The sequence below is a fragment of the Salmo trutta genome, chromosome 16 (genome assembly GCF_901001165.1).
Source record: "Salmo trutta chromosome 16, fSalTru1.1, whole genome shotgun sequence".
In the NCBI taxonomy this organism is placed as follows: Eukaryota; Metazoa; Chordata; class Actinopteri; order Salmoniformes; family Salmonidae; genus Salmo; species Salmo trutta.
Window position 1 is genome coordinate 5,256,984 of NC_042972.1, and position 19,924 is coordinate 5,276,907.

At 41.4% G+C, this 19,924-nt stretch overlaps 1 protein-coding gene across 2 annotated transcripts in view; it reads right to left on the minus strand.

Annotated features, from left to right (window-relative positions):
* Nucleotides 1-19,924, minus strand: part of LOC115149991 (homeodomain-interacting protein kinase 1) — a 53,713-nt gene that overhangs the window by 23,600 nt on the left and 10,189 nt on the right. For both annotated transcript variants that reach the window (XM_029692849.1, XM_029692848.1), the window contains exons 3-11: nucleotides 15,514-15,705; nucleotides 14,768-14,949; nucleotides 8,237-8,360; nucleotides 8,019-8,138; nucleotides 6,446-6,532; nucleotides 4,390-4,574; nucleotides 3,865-4,021; nucleotides 3,378-3,564; nucleotides 754-872 (exon numbers count right to left, since the gene is read on the minus strand). In XM_029692849.1, coding sequence (XP_029548709.1) covers nucleotides 754-872; nucleotides 3,378-3,564; nucleotides 3,865-4,021; nucleotides 4,390-4,574; nucleotides 6,446-6,532; nucleotides 8,019-8,138; nucleotides 8,237-8,360; nucleotides 14,768-14,949; nucleotides 15,514-15,705 — 1,353 coding nt within the window. The remainder of the gene's footprint in view (nucleotides 1-753; nucleotides 873-3,377; nucleotides 3,565-3,864; nucleotides 4,022-4,389; nucleotides 4,575-6,445; nucleotides 6,533-8,018; nucleotides 8,139-8,236; nucleotides 8,361-14,767; nucleotides 14,950-15,513; nucleotides 15,706-19,924) is intronic.

The window sequence follows — 19,924 nt, forward strand, 5'->3', positions numbered from 1 at the left end:
ACAGACAGACAGACAGACAGACAGACAGACACAGACAGACAGACAGACAGACAGACAGACAGACGACAGACAGACAGACAGACAGACAGACAGACAGACAGACAGAAGACAGGACAGACGACAGACGACAGACGGACAGACAGACAGGACAGACAGACCGACCAGACAGACAGACGACGACAGACAGACAGACAGACAGACAGGACAGGACAGACAGAGAACAGACAGATCTAGGACAGACAGACAGACAGACAGACAGACAGTGACAGGACACGGACAGACAGACAGACGACAGACAGGACAGACAGACAGACAGACAGACCAGACTGACAGGACCAGACAGACAGACAGAAAGACAGACAGACAGACAGACAGTGGACAGACAGACAGACAGCGGACAGACAGACAGGCAGACAGACCAGATCAGACAGGGACAGACAGGACAGACAGACAGACAGACAGACAGACAAGACAGACAGGACAGACAGGACAGACAGACAGACAGACAGACAGACAGACAGGACAGACAGACAGACAGACAGACAGAAGACAGACAGACAGACAGAAGACAGACAGACAGACAGAAGACAGACAGGGACAGAACAGACAGACAGACAGACAGACAGACAGACAGACAGACAGACAGACAGACAGAACAGACAGACAGACAGACAGACAGACAGACAGACAGACAGACAGACAGACAGACAGACAGACAGACAGACAGACAGACAGACAGACAGACAGACAGACCTGTGTGAGCATGGCAGGCTGCAGCTGCAGTGGCTGTGTTGATTGGTTCTGGTTCACTATGGGGGCTGAACTGTTCATCCTCACTGGAAAACTAGAGCTCTTATTGGATGACTGGAGACCTGCAGACAGAGGAATAGCCAATCAGTGACCACCACTACATCACAACAGTGTTACTAAAGTCCCAAGTCATTCAGCGGTTCAGTTGAAGTTGGAAGTTTACATACACCTTAGCCAAATACATTTAAACTCAGTTTTTCACAATTCCTGAAATTTAATCCTAGAACAAATTCCCTGTTTTAGGTCAGTTAGGATCACCACTTTATTTTAAGAATGTGAAACGTCAGAATAATAGTAGAGAGAATGATTTATTTCAGATTTTATTTCTTTCATCACATTCCCAGTGGGTCAGAAGTTTACATACACTCAAGTAGTATTCGGTAGCATTGCCTTTAAATTGTTTAACTTGGGTCAAACATTTTGGGTGGCCTTCCACAAGCTTCCCACAATAAGTTGGGTGAATTTTGGCCCATTCCTCCTGACAGAGCTGGTGTAACTGAGTCAGGTTTGTAGGCCTCCTTGCTCGCACACGCTTTTTCAGTTCTGCCCACAAATTTTCTATAGGATTGAGGTCAGGGCTTTGTGATGGCCACTCCAATACATTGACTTTATTTTCCTTAAGCCATAACTTTGGAAGTATGCTTGGGGTCATTGTCCATTTGGAAGACCCATTTGCGACCAAGCTTTAACTTCCTGACTGATGTCTTGAGATGTTGCTTCAATATAACCACATCATTTTCCTACCTCATGATGTCATCTATTTTGTGAAGTGCACCAGTCCCTCCTGCAGCAAAGCACCCCCACAACATGATGCTGCCACCCCCGTGCTTCACGGTTGGGATGGTGTCCTTCAGCTTGCAAGCCTCCCCCTTTTTCCTTCAAACATAACGATGGTCATTATGGCCAAACAGTTCTATTTTTGTTTCATCAGACCAGAAGGCATTTCTCCAAAAAGTTCAATCTTTGTCCCCATGTGCAGTTGCAAACCATAGTCTGGCTTTTTTATGGTGGTTTTGGAGCAGTGGCTTCTTCCTTGCTGAGCGGCCTTTCAGGTTATGTCGATATAGGACTCGTTTTACTGTGGATATAGATACTTTTGTACCTGTTTCCTCCAGCATCTTCAATAGGTCCTTTGCTGTTGTTCTGGGATTGATCTGCACTTTTCGCACCAAAGTACGTTCATCTCTAGGAGACAGAACGCGTCTCCTTCAAGAGCGGTATGATGGCTGCGTGGTCCCATGGTGTTTATACTTGTGTACTATTGTTTGTACAGATGAACGTGGTACCTTCAGGCATTTGGAAATTGCTCCCAAGGATGAACCAGACTTGTGGAGGCCTGCGATTGATTTTCTGAGGTCTGATTTCTTTTGATTTTCCCATGATGCCAAGCAAAGACGCACTGAGTTTGAAGGTTGGCCTTGAAATACATCCACAGGTACACCTCCAATTGACTCCAATGATGTCAATTAGCCTATCAGAAGCGTCTAAAGCCATTACATCATTTTCTTAGTGTATGTAAACTTCTGACCCACTGGAATTGTGATACAGTGAATTATAAGTGAAATAATCTGTCTTCAAAACAATTGTTGGAAAAATGACTTGTGTCATGCACAAAGTAGACGTCCTAACTGACTTTCCAAAACTATACGTATCTAGCTGGGCTCCGATACGATACGTTTTAGTTTGAAACGATTCGGTGGGATTCGGTTTGATTACAGAATGAATCGATGCGACTCGGTTCGATACGATACAGGAACGATACGGTTTAGTTCGATACGATTCGGTGGGATTCGGTTTGATTACAGAATGAATCGATGCGACTCGGTTCGATACGATACAGGAACGATACGGTTTAGTTCGATACGATTCGGTGGGATTCGGTTTGATTACAGAATGAATCGATGCGACTCGGTTCGATACGATACAGGAACGATACGGTTTAGTTCGATACGATTCGGTGGGATTCGGTTTGATTACAGAATGAATCGATGCGACTCGGTTCGATACGATTCAATCCACTAATATTTGATGCATAAACACATTCATTTATATTCTAAAATCTGCTGCTGATGGAACTCATGAACTGAATGTCTCTGAGCTGGATCTGTCTGAACTGGATCTGTCTGAGCTGGATCTGTCTGAGCTGGATCTGTCTGAACTGGATCTGTCTGATCTGGATCTGTCTGAACTGGATCTGTCTGAACTGGGTCTGTCTGAACTGGGTCTGTCTGAACTGGGTCTGTCTGATCTGGATCTGTCTGATCTGGATCTGTCTGAACTGGATCTGTCTGAACTGGGTCTGTCTGAACTGGATCTGTCTGAACTGTCTGTGAACAAAAATAAACGCAACATGCAACAATTGCAAAGATTTGACTTGTCCAATAAGAAACACTAATTTAAATGTTCCAGTTGAAAACATTTTCCGTTGCTCCTAATGATCCTGAACAATGTGTCCTATAAAACATCAAGGACACAGATTAAGTCGAAGGACTTGGACGTCCCTTTAGTGCTCTTAAGAACTCAACCCGTCGTCTCAAAACCATAACATCACAGTGTTTGGCTCTTACCCTGTATGGTGTTTGGTGGGCAGACGATGAGAGTCTGCTGGAAGGGCTCAGTCTGGCAGGCCAGGCCGGTGGGGCGTGCCTGCAGGGGGACACTCTGTTGGGCCAGCCCAGGGATGTTGATGGTGGCCTGCTGGTACAGGGCTGGCTGGTAGTTCATGAGAGGAACAGCGCCCCCTGCTGACGGGACCTGTTGGTTTCCGTTCATTTAGAGTTCCACTACTGGTCAGTCAGACGGAAGTTGGAACAAACTGTTTTGTCCTGCCATTTTGTCCATAGATCTAGACCCATAATTCTAAAGAGCCTTAGAGTGCTGATCTAGGATCAGATCCCACTTGTCGATATAATCCTATTCATTATGATCTCAAAAAGGCAAAGCTGATCCTAAATCGCCAATCATTGATACATCTTGCCCCTGGTGACTTGCACTGTGTGTGTGTGTGTGTGTGTGTGTGTGTGTGTGTGTGTGTGTGTGTGTGTGTGTGTGTACCTGGTTGTGCTGGCTCAGCTGGCTGCTGAAGGTGACAGTGAGGTTGCCGGCGGCAGCAGCACTAGGAAGAGCGTTGGTGGAGAAGAGAGTTTTGTTGTTGTCGAACGATGAGCTCCTATGTTTACAGAGTTCCATGTTCTGAAAGCAAGACTTCACACTGCAAAGGGAGAAAACAAACAATCAACCTATTGTTCCATCAAATCATTTAATCAATCGATCAAACAATTAAATTCCACCCACAGGGGGAAAATTCAACTCGTGACCCCCCCCCCCCACCACAACCCACAGTCTTCCCTGTGGCTCAGTTGGTAGAGCATGGTGTTTGCAACGCCAGCATGCTGTGTGCAATGGCAGGGTTGTGGGTTCGATTCCCACGGGGGGCCAGTACAAAAAATATATATATATATATATAAAAATAAAACATTTATGAAATGTACGCATTCACTACTGTAAGTCGCTCTGGATAAGAGCGTCTGCTGAATGACAAAAAAAAAAAAAACATTCTTTCACACCACAGACACGTACTGGGAGCTGTGAGGGAAGTCCAGCAGGTGACTCATGGTGACGAAGGGATGACCCAGCGTCTTAGTGGGCGTGATCCTCTTGTCAGCGTCCAATCGAAGCATACGCTTCAGCAGGTCGATGAATTCCCGCCTATCAGCTTTCTCCGCAAGCATGTCCGTCCCCTCCAGGTGAGACGATAGGTTGACCTGCACCAGGAAAAAGTCAGGTTGGATGAACGTGCTGCTGGAAAGATCTATTTTCAGTTTAGGATTATCTAATTGTTAAAATTAGGATTTGGGGAGAGGGAGTAGAGGAAAAGCAGAATCAATGAATTAGCCAGCTAACTAGCCTAAATGTTCAGAAATAACTTGTATATTTTTTTTTAAAGATTAAATAGTTTTTTCCCCTCATCAATTTAAAACATAATACCCCATAACGACAAGGCAAAAAAACAGTGTAGAAATGTTTGAAAATGTATTAAAAATAAAACACTGAAATATCACATTTACATAAGTATTCAGACCCTTTACTCAGTACTTTGTTGAAGCACCTTTGGCAGCGATTACAGCCTCGAGTCTTCTTGGGTATGATGCTACAAGCTTGGCACACCTGTATTTGGGGGGTTTCTCCCATTCTTCTCTGCAGATCCTCTCAAGCTCTGTCAGGTTGGATGGGAAGTGTTGCTGCACAGCTATTTTCAGGTCTCTCCAGAGATGTTCGATCGGGTTCAAGTCCGGGCTCTGGCTGGGCCACTCAAGGACATTCAGAGACTTGTCCCGAAGCCATTCCTGTGTTGTGTTGGCTGTGTGCTTAGGTTGGAAGGTGAACCTTCACCCCAGTCTGAGGTCCTGAGCGCTCTGGAGCAGGTTTTCATCAAGGATCTCTCTGTACTTTGCTCCGTTCATCTTTCCCCCGATCCTGACTAGTCTCCCAGTCCCTTCAGCGGAAAAACATCTCCACAGCATGATGCTGCCACCACCATGCTTCACTGTAGGGATGGTGCCAGGTTTCCTCCAGACGTGACACTTGGCATTCAGGTCAAAGAGTTCAATCTTGGTTTCATCAGACCAGAGAATCTTGTTTTTCATGGTCTGAGTCCTTTAGGTGCCTTTTGGCAAACTCCAAGCGGGCTGTCATGTCCCTTTTACTGAGGAATGGCTTCCGTCTGGCAGCTCTACCATAAAGGCCTGATTGGTGGAGTGCTGCAGAGATGGTTGTCCTTCTGGAAGGTTCTCCCATCGCCACAGAGGAACTCTGGAGCTCTGTCAGAGTGACCATCGGGGTCTTGGTCCCCTCCCTTACCAAGGCCCTTCTCTCCCCCCCCCCCCCCCCGATTGCTCAGTTATAAATAAACAAATGAAAAAACGAATGTAGACAATAATGGCATTTGGATAGCTTCCAGAATCAGTCATCTGTCAGTCATCCAGGGTGACATCTTTGAGTATAGCCCTCTGATCATAGAGTATCTCTATTAATCCCAGCAAAAAAATTAACGAACACCCTACCGATGTACTAACCGGAACATTTCTTGCACTAAAAACACGTGCCTTGTCTTACTAGCACCGATAAGCTTCTTTATTGAGTTAAGTTTCGACTTCACGTTTCCATCCCAACCATTTCATGTGGATTAATTTACCTGACGCATGAAAAAAAGTCACGGCCGGTCTGATGGAAACATGAAATGTCTGTACAATTTTATAAATGCACACAGACAATTTGTTCATTTGACATGGTGGAAAATGTTTTACGTTTTTTAAAATTGATTATTAATAATTCAAAATATTGCTGTTTGAAGCTGGTGTATAAAACCAAAAGTAAACATTTTTTTAACTAAACTTAAGAATGAGAAGCATAGAAATAGCACACATAGAACAGATGTACCGCTTCTTAGACTTGATTTCAATGCGAATGACAGATCTATAACTCCCATTTCTATATGAAAAAAAAAAATCTCAACGAGACTAACCTGATTAAATAAAGGTTAAGTAAAAAAAAATGTATAAAAAATGGCGGATGTAAAACGGGGGTTTATAAACATAAATGTGACATACTAGATGATGTCATACAGCGGACCAACCTGCATCATGTCGTCCAGACAGTTGAAGATGTATTTACGGGCCTCCTTCGACTTGATGCCCATCTCAGCCTCGTGGTCCGAAGGGGCCTATTGAACAAACACATCAGAAATGTTACACTTGTTGTTATCACCAAAATACTTATATTAATGAAACTAATAAGGAAGTGCCTAGGAAAAACGTAAATTTCTATTTGCCCATGAACCCCACTAAAAGCCCTGATCACAGCAGTGTGTGTTGAGATCCATGTGCTGATTCTGGCAGGAACAACTAGGTGAGCGTCCAAAATGAAAACCTATTCCCAATATAGTGCACTACTGTTGACCAGGGCTCTGTAGTGCCCTACTGTTGACCAGGGCTCTGTAGTGCCCTACTGTTGACCAGGGCTCTGTAGTGCCCTACTGTTGACCAGGGCTCTGTAGTACCCTACTGTTGACCAGGGCTCTGTAGTGCCCTACTGTTGACCAGGGCTCTGTAGTGCCCTACTGTTGACCAGGTGTACTGTAATACCTTAATCCTCCAGAGGGGTATATTTTTTATTTTATTTTAGATTTTAGATTCTTCAAAGTGGCCACCCTTTGCCTTGATGACAGCTTTGCACACTCTTGGAATTCTCTCAACCAGTAGTCACATGGAATGCATTTTAATTAACAGGTGTTAAAAGTTAATTTGTGGAATTTCTTTCCTTCTTAATGCGTTTGAGCCAATCGGTTGTGTTGCGACAAGATAGGGGTGGTATATGGAAGATAGCCCTATTTGGTAAAAGACCAAGTCCATATTATGGCAAGAACAGCTCAAATAAGCAAAGAGAAACAGAAGTCCAACATTACTTTAAGACATGAAGGTCAGTCAATATGGAACATTTCAAGAACTTTGAAAGTTTCTTCGCAAAAACCATCAAGCGCTATGATGAAACTGGACCGCCACAGGAAAGGAAGACCCAGAGTTCTCTGCTGCAGAGGATAAGTTCATTAGAGTTAACAGCCTCAGAAATTGCAGCCCAAATAAATGCTTCAGAGTTCAAGTAACATACACATCTCAACATCAACTGTTCAGAGGAGACTGTGTGAATCAGGCCTTCATGGACGAATTGCTGCAAAGAAACCACTACTAAAGGACACCAATAAGAAGAAGAGACTTGCTTGGGCCAAGAAACATGAGCAATGGACATTAGACCGGTGGAAATTTGTCCTTTGGTCTGATGAGTCCCAATTTGAGATTTATGGTTCCAACCGCCATGTCTTTGTGAGACGCAGAGAAGGTGAACAGATGATCTCTGCATCTGTGGTTCCCACCGTGAAGCATGGAGGAGGAGGTGTGATGGTGTGGGGGTGCTTTGCTGGTGACACTGTCTGTAATTTATTTAGAATTCAAGGCACACTAAACCAGCATGGCTACCACAGCGATACTCCATCACATCTGGTTTGCGCTTAGTGGGACTATCATTTATTTTTCCACAGGACAATAACCCTAAACCCACCTCCGGGGATGTGTAAGAGCTATCTGACCAAGGAGAGTGATGGCGCGCATCCGTGCGTGACGTCAGTGTGTCGTGTACTGGAAAAGAGTGGATACCTTGATTCTCCAGACGGGGTAGCTAGAGTCAGGTCCTCTCTTGAAGAAACGGCTGGTCTTGGTGCCGGCACTCAGCAGGTACTCTGCAGGCAGGCCCTGGGTCTGGGAGATGTACCGGATCTAACGGACGAAGAGAGGACATGTTAGAGTCCATCATAACAGTTGAAGATAAAATTATGTTTTTCATATCTGTGTGTGTGTGTGTGTGTGGTTCCTACCTGGTCGTACTCCGAGGCCCCGGGGTACAGGGGCCATCCCAGGAACAGCTCAGCTATAACGCAGCCTAGAGACCACATATCTATAGCCTCACAGAACGGCAGACCCAGGATGATCTCTGGAGCCCTGAGAGAACAATAACACGTCAACAACAACACATGATAACATGCTCACACACTTAGTATTAAGCAGTATATTGGGGAAGTGTTCTACTGTTGTGAAATAACCGTTTGTATTTTCTCTGAAGTCTCAGATTCTCACCTGCGGATGGAATTACTTACCTGTAATGTCTGATTCACCTGTACCAGTCATCATGTTATATACACCTGTACCAGTCATCATGTTATATATACCTGTACCAGTCATGTTATATACACCTGTACCAGTCATGTTATATACACCTGTACCAGTCATCATGTTATATACACCTGTACCAGTCATGTTATATATACCTGTACCAGTCATCATGTTATATATACCTGTACCAGTCATCATGTTATATATACCTGTACCAGTCATCATGTTATATACACCTGTACCAGTCATCATGTTATATACACCTGTACCAGTCATCATGTTATATATACCTGTACCAGTCATGTTATATACACCTGTACCAGTCATGTTATATACACCTGTACCAGTCATCACGTTATATATACCTGTACCAGTCATCATGTTATATACACCTGTACCAGTCATGTTATATACACCTGTACCAGTCATGTTATATACACCTGTACCAGTCATCATGTTATATATACCTGTACCAGTCATCATGTTATATACACCTGTACCAGTCATCATGTTATATACACCTGTACCAGTCATCATGTTATATATACCTGTACCAGTCATCATGTTATATATACCTGTACCAGTCATCATGTTATATACACCTGTACCAGTCATCATGTTATATACACCTGTACCAGTCATCATGTTATATATACCTGTACCAGTCATCATGTTATATATACCTGTACCAGTCATCATGTTATATACACCTGTACCAGTCATCATGTTATATATACCTGTACCAGTCATCATGTTATATATACCTGTACCAGTCATCATGTTATATACACCTGTACCAGTCATCATGTTATATACACCTGTACCAGTCATCATGTTAGATACACCTGTACCAGTCATCATGTTATATATACCTGTACCAGTCATCATGTTATATATACCTGTACCAGTCATCATGTTATATACACCTGTACCAGTCATCATGTTATATATACCTGTACCAGTCATGTTATATACACCTGTACCAGTCATGTTATATACACCTGTACCAGTCATCATGTTATATATACCTGTACCAGTCATCATGTTATATACACCTGTACCAGTCATCATGTTATATACACTTGTACCAGTCATCATGTTATATATACCTGTACCAGTCATCATGTTATATATACCTGTACCAGTCATCATGTTATATACACCTGTACCAGTCATCATGTTATATACACCTGTACCAGTCATCATGTTATATATACCTGTACCAGTCATCATGTTATATATACCTGTACCAGTCATGATGTTATATACACCTGTACCAGTCATCATGTTATATATACCTGTACCAGTCATCATGTTATATATACCTGTACCAGTCATCATGTTATATACACCTGTACCAGTCATCATGTTATATACACCTGTACCAGTCATCATGTTAGATACACCTATACCAGTCATCATGTTATATACACCTGTACCAGTCATCATGTTATATATACCTGTACCAGTCATCATGTAATATATACCTGTACCAGTCATCATGTAATATACACCTGTACCAGTCATCATGTAATATACACCTGTACCAGCCATCATGTTATATATACCTGTACCAGTCATCATGTTATATTAACCTGTACCAGTCATGTTATATACACCTGTACCAGTCATCATGTTATATATACCTGTACCAGTCATGTTATATATACCTGTACCAGTCATCATGTAATATATACCTGTACCCGTCATCATGTTATATATACCTGTACCAGTCATGTTATATATACCTGTACCAATGATCATGTTATATACACCTGTACCAGTCATCATGTTATATATACCTGTACCAGTCATCATGTTATATATACCTGTACCAGTCATCATGTTATATACACCTGTACCAGTCATCATGTTATATACACCTGTACCAGTCATCATGTTAGATACACCTGTACCAGTCATCATGTTATATACACCTGTACCAGTCATCATGTTATATATACCTGTACCAGTCATCATGTAATATATACCTGTACCAGTCATCATGTAATATACACCTGTACCAGTCATCATGTAATATACACCTGTACCAGTCATCATGTTATATATACCTGTACCAGTCATCATGTTATATTAACCTGTACCAGTCATGTTATATACACCTGTACCAGTCATCATGTTATATATACCTGTACCAGTCATGTTATATATACCTGTACCAGTCATCATGTAATATATACCTGTACCCGTCATCATGTTATATATACCTGTACCAGTCATGTTATATATACCTGTACCAGTCATCATGTTATATACACCTGTACCAGTCATCATGTTATATACACCTGTACCAGTCATCATGTTATATACACCTGTACCAGTCATCATGTAATATACACCTGTACCAGTCATCATGTAATATACACCTGTACCAGTCATCATGTTATATATACCTGTACCAGTCATCATGTTATATTAACCTGTACCAGTCATGTTATATACACCTGTACCAGTCATCATGTTATATATACCTGTACCAGTCATGTTATATATACCTGTACCAGTCATCATGTAATATATACCTGTACCCGTCATCATGTTATATATACCTGTACCAGTCATCATGTAATATATACCTGTACCAGTCATCATGTTATATATACCTGTACCAGTCATCATGTTATATATACCTGTACCAGTCATCATGTTATATATACCTGTACCAGTCATCATGTAATATACACCTGTACCAGTCATCATGTAATATATACCTGTACCAGTCATCATGTTATATATACCTGTACCAGTCATCATGTAATATTCACCTGTACCAGTCATCATGTTATATATACCTGTACCAGTCATCATGTTATATATACCTGTACCAGTCATCATGTAATATTCACCTGTACCAGTCATCATGTTATATATACCTGTACCAGTCATCATGTTATATATACCTGTACCAGTCATCATGTTATATATACCTGTACCAGTCATCATGTTATATACACCTGTACCAGTCATCATGTTATATATACCTGTACCAGTCATCATGTTATATACACCTGTACCAGTCATCATGTTAGATATACTTGTACCAGTCATCATGTTATATATACCTGTACCAGTCATCATGTTATATATACCTGTACCAGTCATCATGTTATATACACCTGTACCAGTCATCATGTTATATACACCTGTACCAGTCATCATGTTATATATACCTGTACCAGTCATCATGTTATATATACCTGTACCAGTCATCATGTTATATACACCTGTAGCAGTCATCATGTTATATATACCTGTACCAGTCATCATGTTATATATACCTGTACCAGTCATCATGTTATATACACCTGTACCAGTCATCATGTTATATACACCTGTACCAGTCATCATGTTAGATACACCTGTACCAGTCATCATGTCATATACACCATTACCAGTCATCATGTTATATATACCTGTACCAGTCATCATGTAATATATACCTGTACCAGTCATCATGTAATATACACCTGTACCAGTCATCATGTAATATACACCTGTACCAGTCATCATGTTATATATACCTGTACCAGTCATCATGTTATATTAACCTGTACCAGTCATGTTATATACACCTGTACCAGTCATCATGTTATATATACCTGTACCAGTCATGTTATATATACCTGTACCAGTCATCATGTAATATATACCTGTACCCGTTATCATGTTATATATACCTGTACCAGTCATGTTATATATACCTGTACCAGTCATCATGTTATATACACCTGTACCAGTCATCATGTTATATACACCTGTACCAGTCATCATGTTATATACACCTGTACCAGTCATCATGTAATATACACCTGTACCAGTCATCATGTAATATACACCTGTACCAGTCATCATGTTATATATACCTGTACCAGTCATCATGTTATATTAACCTGTACCAGTCATGTTATATACACCTGTACCAGTCATCATGTTATATATACCTGTACCAGTCATGTTATATATACCTGTACCAGTCATCATGTAATATATACCTGTACCCGTCATCATGTTATATATACCTGTACCAGTCATCATGTAATATATACCTGTACCAGTCATCATGTTATATATACCTGTACCAGTCATCATGTTATATATACCTGTACCAGTCATCATGTTATATATACCTGTACCAGTCATCATGTAATATACACCTGTACCAGTCATCATGTAATATATACCTGTACCAGTCATCATGTTATATATACCTGTACCAGTCATCATGTAATATTCACCTGTACCAGTCATCATGTTATATATACCTGTACCAGTCATCATGTTATATATACCTGTACCAGTCATCATGTAATATTACACTGTACCAGTCATCATGTTATATATACCTGTACCAGTCATCATGTTATATATACCTGTACCAGTCATCATGTTATATATACCTGTACCAGTCATCATGTTATATACACCTGTACCAGTCATCATGTTATATATACCTGTACCAGTCATCATGTTATATACACCTGTACCAGTCATCATGTTAGATATACCTGTACCAGTCATCATGTTATATATACCTGTACCAGTCATCATGTTAGATATACCTGTACCAGTCATCATGTTATATATACCTGTACCAGTCATCATGTTATATATACCTGTACCAGTCATCATGTTATATACACCTGTACCAGTCATCATGTTATATACACCTGTACCAGTCATCATGTTATATATACCTGTACCAGTCATCATGTTATATATACCTGTACCAGTCATGTTAGATACACCTGTACCAGTCATCATGTAATACATACCTGTACCAGTCATCATGTTATATACACCTGTACCAGTCATCATGTAATATATACCTGTACCAGTCATCATGTTATATATACCTGTACCAGTCATCATGTTATATATACCTGTACCAGTCATCATGTTATATATACCTGTACCAGTCATCATGTAATATATACCTGTACCAGTCATCATGTTATATACACCTGTACCAGTCATCATGTTATATATACCTGTACCAGTCATCATGTTATTTCCACCTGTACCAGTCATCATGTTATATATACCTGTACCAGTCATGTTATATACACCTGTACCAGTCATGTTATATATACCTGTACCAGTCATGTTATATACACCTGTACCAGTCATCATGTTATATATACCTGTACCAGTCATCATGTTATATATACCTGTACCAGTCATCATGTTATATACACCTGTACCAGTCATCATGTTATATACACCTGTACCAGTCATCATGTTATATATACCTGTACCAGTCATCATGTTATATATACCTGTACCAGTCATCATGTTAGATATACCTGTACCAGTCATCATGTTATATACACCTGTACCAGTCATCATGTTATATATACCTGTACCAGTCATCATGTTATATATACCTGTACCAGTCATCATGTTATATATACCTGTACCAGTCATCATGTTATATACACCTGTACCAGTCATCATGTTATATACACCTGTACCAGTCATCATGTTATATACACCTGTACCAGTCATCATGTTATATACACCTGTACCAGTCATCATGTTATATATACCTGTACCAGTTATCATGTTATATATACCTGTACCAGTCATCATGTTATATATACCTGTACCAGTCATCATGTTATATATACCTGTACCAGTCATCATGTTATATATACCTGTACCAGTCATCATGTAATATATACCTGTACCAGTCATCATGTTATATACACCTGTACCAGTCATCATGTTATATATACCTGTACCAGTCATCATGTTATATATACCTGTACCAGTCATCATGTTATATATACCTGTACCAGTCATAATGTTATACACCTGTACCAGTCATCATGTTATATACACCTGTACCAGTCATGTTAGATATACCTGTACCAGTCATCATGTTATATATACCTGTACCAGTCATCATGTTATATACACCTGTACCAGTCATCATGTTATATACACCTGTACCAGTCATCATGTTATATACACCTGTACCAGTCATCATGTTATATATACCTGTACCAGTCATCATGTTATATATACCTGTACCAGTCATCATGTTATATACACCTGTACCAGTCATCATGTTATATACACCTGTACCAGTCATCATGTTATATACACCTGTACCAGTCATCATGTTATATACACCTGTACCAGCTATTACTCACTAATGCAAACACACCTGCAAAGAAAACCACAACATGAGGTGTAAAAACAGGTGAATCTACCTGTAGTATCGTGACTGCAGGTACGTTGAGCAGACAGCCTTGGAGACGTGTGAGGCTGAGCCGAAGTCGATGACCTTGACCCTGTAGGGCTGTCTGAGAGGATCCACCAGCATGATGTTCTCTGGCTTCAGGTCAGCATGGATCAAACCCAGAGACTTCAACTTCATCAGCGCCGTCGCCACCTGGTGGGGAAATAGACGTAACACTGAAGGGTTAAACAGCTGTGAGCCAGCTATGGACACTAAAGGGTTAAACAGCTGTGAGCCAGCTATGGACACTAAAGGGTTAAACAGCTGTGAGCCAGCTATGGACACTAAAGGGTTAAACAGCTGTGTGCCAGCTATGAACACTAAAGGGTTAAACAGCTGTGAGCCAGCTATGAACACTAAAGGGTTAAACAGCTGTGAGCCAGCTATGGACACTAAAGGGTTAAACAGCTGTGTGCCAGCTATGAACACTAAAGGGTTAAACAGCTGTGAGCCAGCTATGAACACTAAAGGGTTAAACAGCTGTGCGCCAGCTATGGACACTAAAGGGTTAAACAGCTGTGAGCCAGCTATGGACACTAAAGGGTTAAACAGCTGTATGCCAGCTATGAACACTAAAGGGTTAAACACATACAATGTATAGTGAGGTAATAGCCAGGTGACAGGTTAATATGTAACAAATGACTCATTCAGAATAAGCACCAGGTAATTGTCACATTGTCTCTGTGTCAATAAAGTTCTATTGTATTGTATTGTCACCTGTTGCAGTATGGGTCTGATGTGTTGTAGTGGCAGGGGGCTGAACTTGCTGTGTTTCAGGAAGTCATACAGGTTCTGCTCCAGCATCTCAAACACCAGGCAGGTGTGACCTTTGTGTTGGAAACACTCGTAGGAACGCACAAAGTTAAACTCGTCTGCATTCTCCTCGCTCAGACGGTTCAGGATGCCCACCTGGGAACAGAAAGAAAGACTGTACATTTTAGTAATAGTCTAGCTCAAGTTTTGCTAGAATTTCCTGTTGAAGGACAATAGAACTCTATCAATTAAATTGCTCTACATACTAAACAGTCAGTCCTATCTATTATAGTAGTAGGTGCGTCACAATAACATCTCATTTCTCCTGAAGTCAATACTTCACACAAATCTAAAAAGCATTGGATTGGTGGAGGCATGGGTTAGTGGGACATTACCACATATATTTTTTTTTATATACGAGTTATTTCCTTTCAAATCAGTGAAGGAAAAGTTAACAACTTAGAGAGGAAGGAGAGATAAATTGGGACTTGGCCCTGGTCTAGTGCTTGCAAATGATAATGAATGGGAATTGCACCCGCTGATTTGTCCTTGTTTTTTTTGGCTTGCTCGTCAAGAAATGTTGGAGGCCGAGACCGAAGCCAAACCAGAGTTGGCTTGGGGGTGTGGTTTGATGTGGGTGTGTCCTTGCCACCACCAAGACACACCCATCTGTCAGAACCTTGCCCACAGCGGTTTCCTCTCCACTCAATCACAACTAACAAACCTCCTGCAGGTTGACTTCAATAACTACAGGCAGATGTATGGTAAGATGCTGGAGGAAGCTTTGAATCAGTCAGTAGCCTCCAGAGTAAACTAAGTTTCTTTTTATAACGTTTAAATGTAGTAACATGTAGAATAAACAACCCTTTACGTAATACCATAGAAGCAGTGTTCTGCTAATATAACAATGTTCACCTTTCACCTTTCATTGTCATTCCCAGACGATACAGATACTGTGCCTGTCAGCATTTTGTCTGGTGGTAATGGGGTTACAATGATAACATTATACCTTCCTGTGTGGCTATACCTTCCTGTGTGGCTGTGTGGCTATACCTTCCTGTGTGGCTATACCTTCCTGTGTGGCTATACCTTCCTGTGTGGCTATACCTTCCTGTGTGGCTATACCTTCCTGTGTGGCTATACCTTCCTGTGTGGCTATACCTTCCTGTATGGCTATACCTTCCTGTGTGGCTATACCTTCCTGTGTGGCTGTGTGGCTATACCTTCCTGTGTGGTAATACCTTCCTGTGTGGCTATACCTTCCTGTGTGGCTATACCTTCCTGTGTGGCTAAACCTTCCTGTGTGGTAATACCTTCCTGTGTGGTGTCTCGTATACAACAGTAGTTCCCTGGTCCAGAATACACAGGGTTTTTCCCTCCCCATATTGACTGATACCTGATCCTGGTCCAGAATACACAGGGTTTCTCCCTCCCCATATTGACTGATACCTGATCCTGGTCCAGAATACACAGGGTTTCTCCCTCATATTGACTGATCCTGGTTCAGAATACACAGGGTTTCTCCCTCCCCATATTAACTGATACCTGATCCTGGTTCAGAATACACAGGGTTTTCCCCTCCCCATATTGACTGATCCTGGTCCAGAATACACAGGGTTTTTCCCTCCCCATATTGATACCTGATCCTGATCCAGAATACACAGGGTTTTTCCCTCCCCATATTGACTGATACCTGATCCTGGTCCAGAATACACAGGGTTTCTCCCTCCCCATATTGACTGATACCTGATCCTGATCCAGAATACACAGGGTTTTTCCCTCCCCATATTGACTGATACCTGATCCTGATCCAGAATACACAGGGTTTTTCCCTCCCCATATTGACTGATACCTGATCCTGATCCAGAATACACAGGGTTTCTCCCTCCCCACATTGACTGATACAATTAAATAATTAAAAAAGACAATGCAAGTAAAAGATATCTACTAAAGGTTTAATGCAGAGTGACAGGTTTCTTTTCATTTCGAGACATCAAGCCCCTCTGGACGTCATGTTGCAAATCTCAATAGATCCATCTGTGAACAGTCGCTGTTCTATGACCAATGGCAGTTAGGATCGATGCTATCTGACAAACAAACAAACAAACAAACAAACAAGTCCTCTGTTGAAGTTTGAACAGGTCAGACTAAACCTAACTAAAATTCTGTTCTCCCCCCTGAAAACCGCTGGTGAGCAGGCAAAGAGACTGGCAGCGTAGATCAGCTCCTGGCACCTCATCAAAGATACTGGTCGGTCACACAAAAAAAAAAATGCACTTTGTCATTATTGGGGTAATTGTGTGTAGATGGGTGAAAAAAGATATACATCAGGCTGTAACACAACATGTGGAATAAATCAAGAGGGTATGAATACTTTCTGAACACGAATTATAATCCATCCAAACTAGGCCCATCTCAAATGTATATGTAACCGGTGTGAAATGGCTAGCTAGTTAGCGGTGGTGCGCGCTAATAGCGTTTCAAATCGGTGACGTCACTCGCTCTGAGACCTTGAAGTAGTTGTTCCCCTTGCTCTGCAAAGGGCTGCGGCTTTTGTGGAGCGATGGGTAACGTTTCTTCGTAGGAGGCAGTTGTCGATGTGTGCAGAGGATCCCTGGTTCGAGCCCAGGTTGGGGCCGAGGAGAGGGACGGAAGCTATAACTGTCACATATAAACGATTGATGAAATAAACCAGGAAGCCTAACAGTATTGGGGGAAAAAATGCCTCTGTAGTAGATTGATACACTGTATATATGGATAATATGAACGTAGGTAGGCTACCTGTTTATGCCAGACAAAACCGGAGGTAATTAAAACAAGCGCTTTCTGGTCACTAATGTCGATATGTTGATGAATTGTCATTGGTCAACGTTCAAGGTGCGGAACTTTTTGGTTCTGAAGCACAAAGATGTTTTTTTTTAAAGAAGAATTTGGTGCAATGACGTAGGGTCTATGTTAGCTACCAGATCGAATATGTAAAAGGTATAAATAGAAAATACAAAATGGCAGGCTAACAAGCCTACCATTTTCACACTGGTGACCCCAAAAACATTCTCACTAGGCTAGCTCATCCGAAATGTGTTGTTTGACAGTCTGCTGGTCCAATCAGAGGGCTGAATGTGCGTTTCACTAGCCAGTTAGTTGAACTGGTTGTTTTTTTTGTAAGTGCAATGCTGCAGCTACTGTCTCCGGCTGCTTGGAGTAACCACGTAGACTTTTGTAAAAAAAAAACATTACAAAACCTGGTCAGATAATTTCAAGTCATCAGTCTCAAATCATTATATTTTCTAAGAAGCCGAGTTTTCAGTCATCAAATTTGTGACTCGAGTCCAAGTCATGTGATTCGAGTACACACATCTACAGCGAGGGTATGTCTGCGTGATGCAGTGGGTTCCCTTGCTGGTCTTCTCCCTGTCGCATGTTGGGCTGCAAACTGGACCTCTCTGGAACAACTGCAGCAGGCCATCCTCATATACAATGTACTTCCTCATCTTATGAGGTGGTGTTGACGCGGAGGGCCTGTGACAGGGTGATACAACAGACAGACAAGTGGTTAAATTGCATTTGGTTAGAAAAGGACAAAGCTTTTTGATAATGTACTTCACAACCAAAATGACTCTACTGCTTGTAACTGCTGGGTTGAGGAATTAACCTACTAACCGTCTGTCATCAGGGCAGTAACCTCGGTGATGCCATTTCTAAATCGTCACAAGTTACCACAGCCACAAACCTCACCCATTTCTAAACATTCTGAAAATGTGATTTTAAAACCTAACCACAACGCTAACCTTATGCCTAACCTTAAATCAAGACCGGAAAAGCAATTTATTTTGGTTTTCATGAATTGTTACATTAGAACCAATTTTGACTTTGTGGCTGTGGTAACTGTAATTGCATGCTTTACAGATGTAGACTGACTGTAGCTCCAGATGGGATGAGAGTCAGGTGGTTTGATACTCCAAATTCACTGTATTAGTCATACTCCGAGGTGAGGTAGCTACAAACCAGAGTTGCATCCATGATTTAGTTTTGCCTTAGACAATACACTTGTTATGAGCTACGAACTAACTTGCAAATCTAACTTGCAGGCTAACGTTAGCTAGCTAGCTAGCTACCTACCGAACCTGTAACTAGCTTGCAATCGCTAGCATTAGCAAATAACAACGTTACATAACCAGCAGTATCTAGACAATACACAAACCTGGTATGAGCACGACCTAACTACATTTACATTTAAGTCATTTAGCAGACGCTCTTATCCAGAGGGACTTACAAATTAAATTGTAATTCAGGTAGCTGGCTAGCTAGTTAGGTTTTACGTTAGTTAAAAATGTCAGCTAGCCTGCCCAGTTTGATCTATCTACCTACATAACGA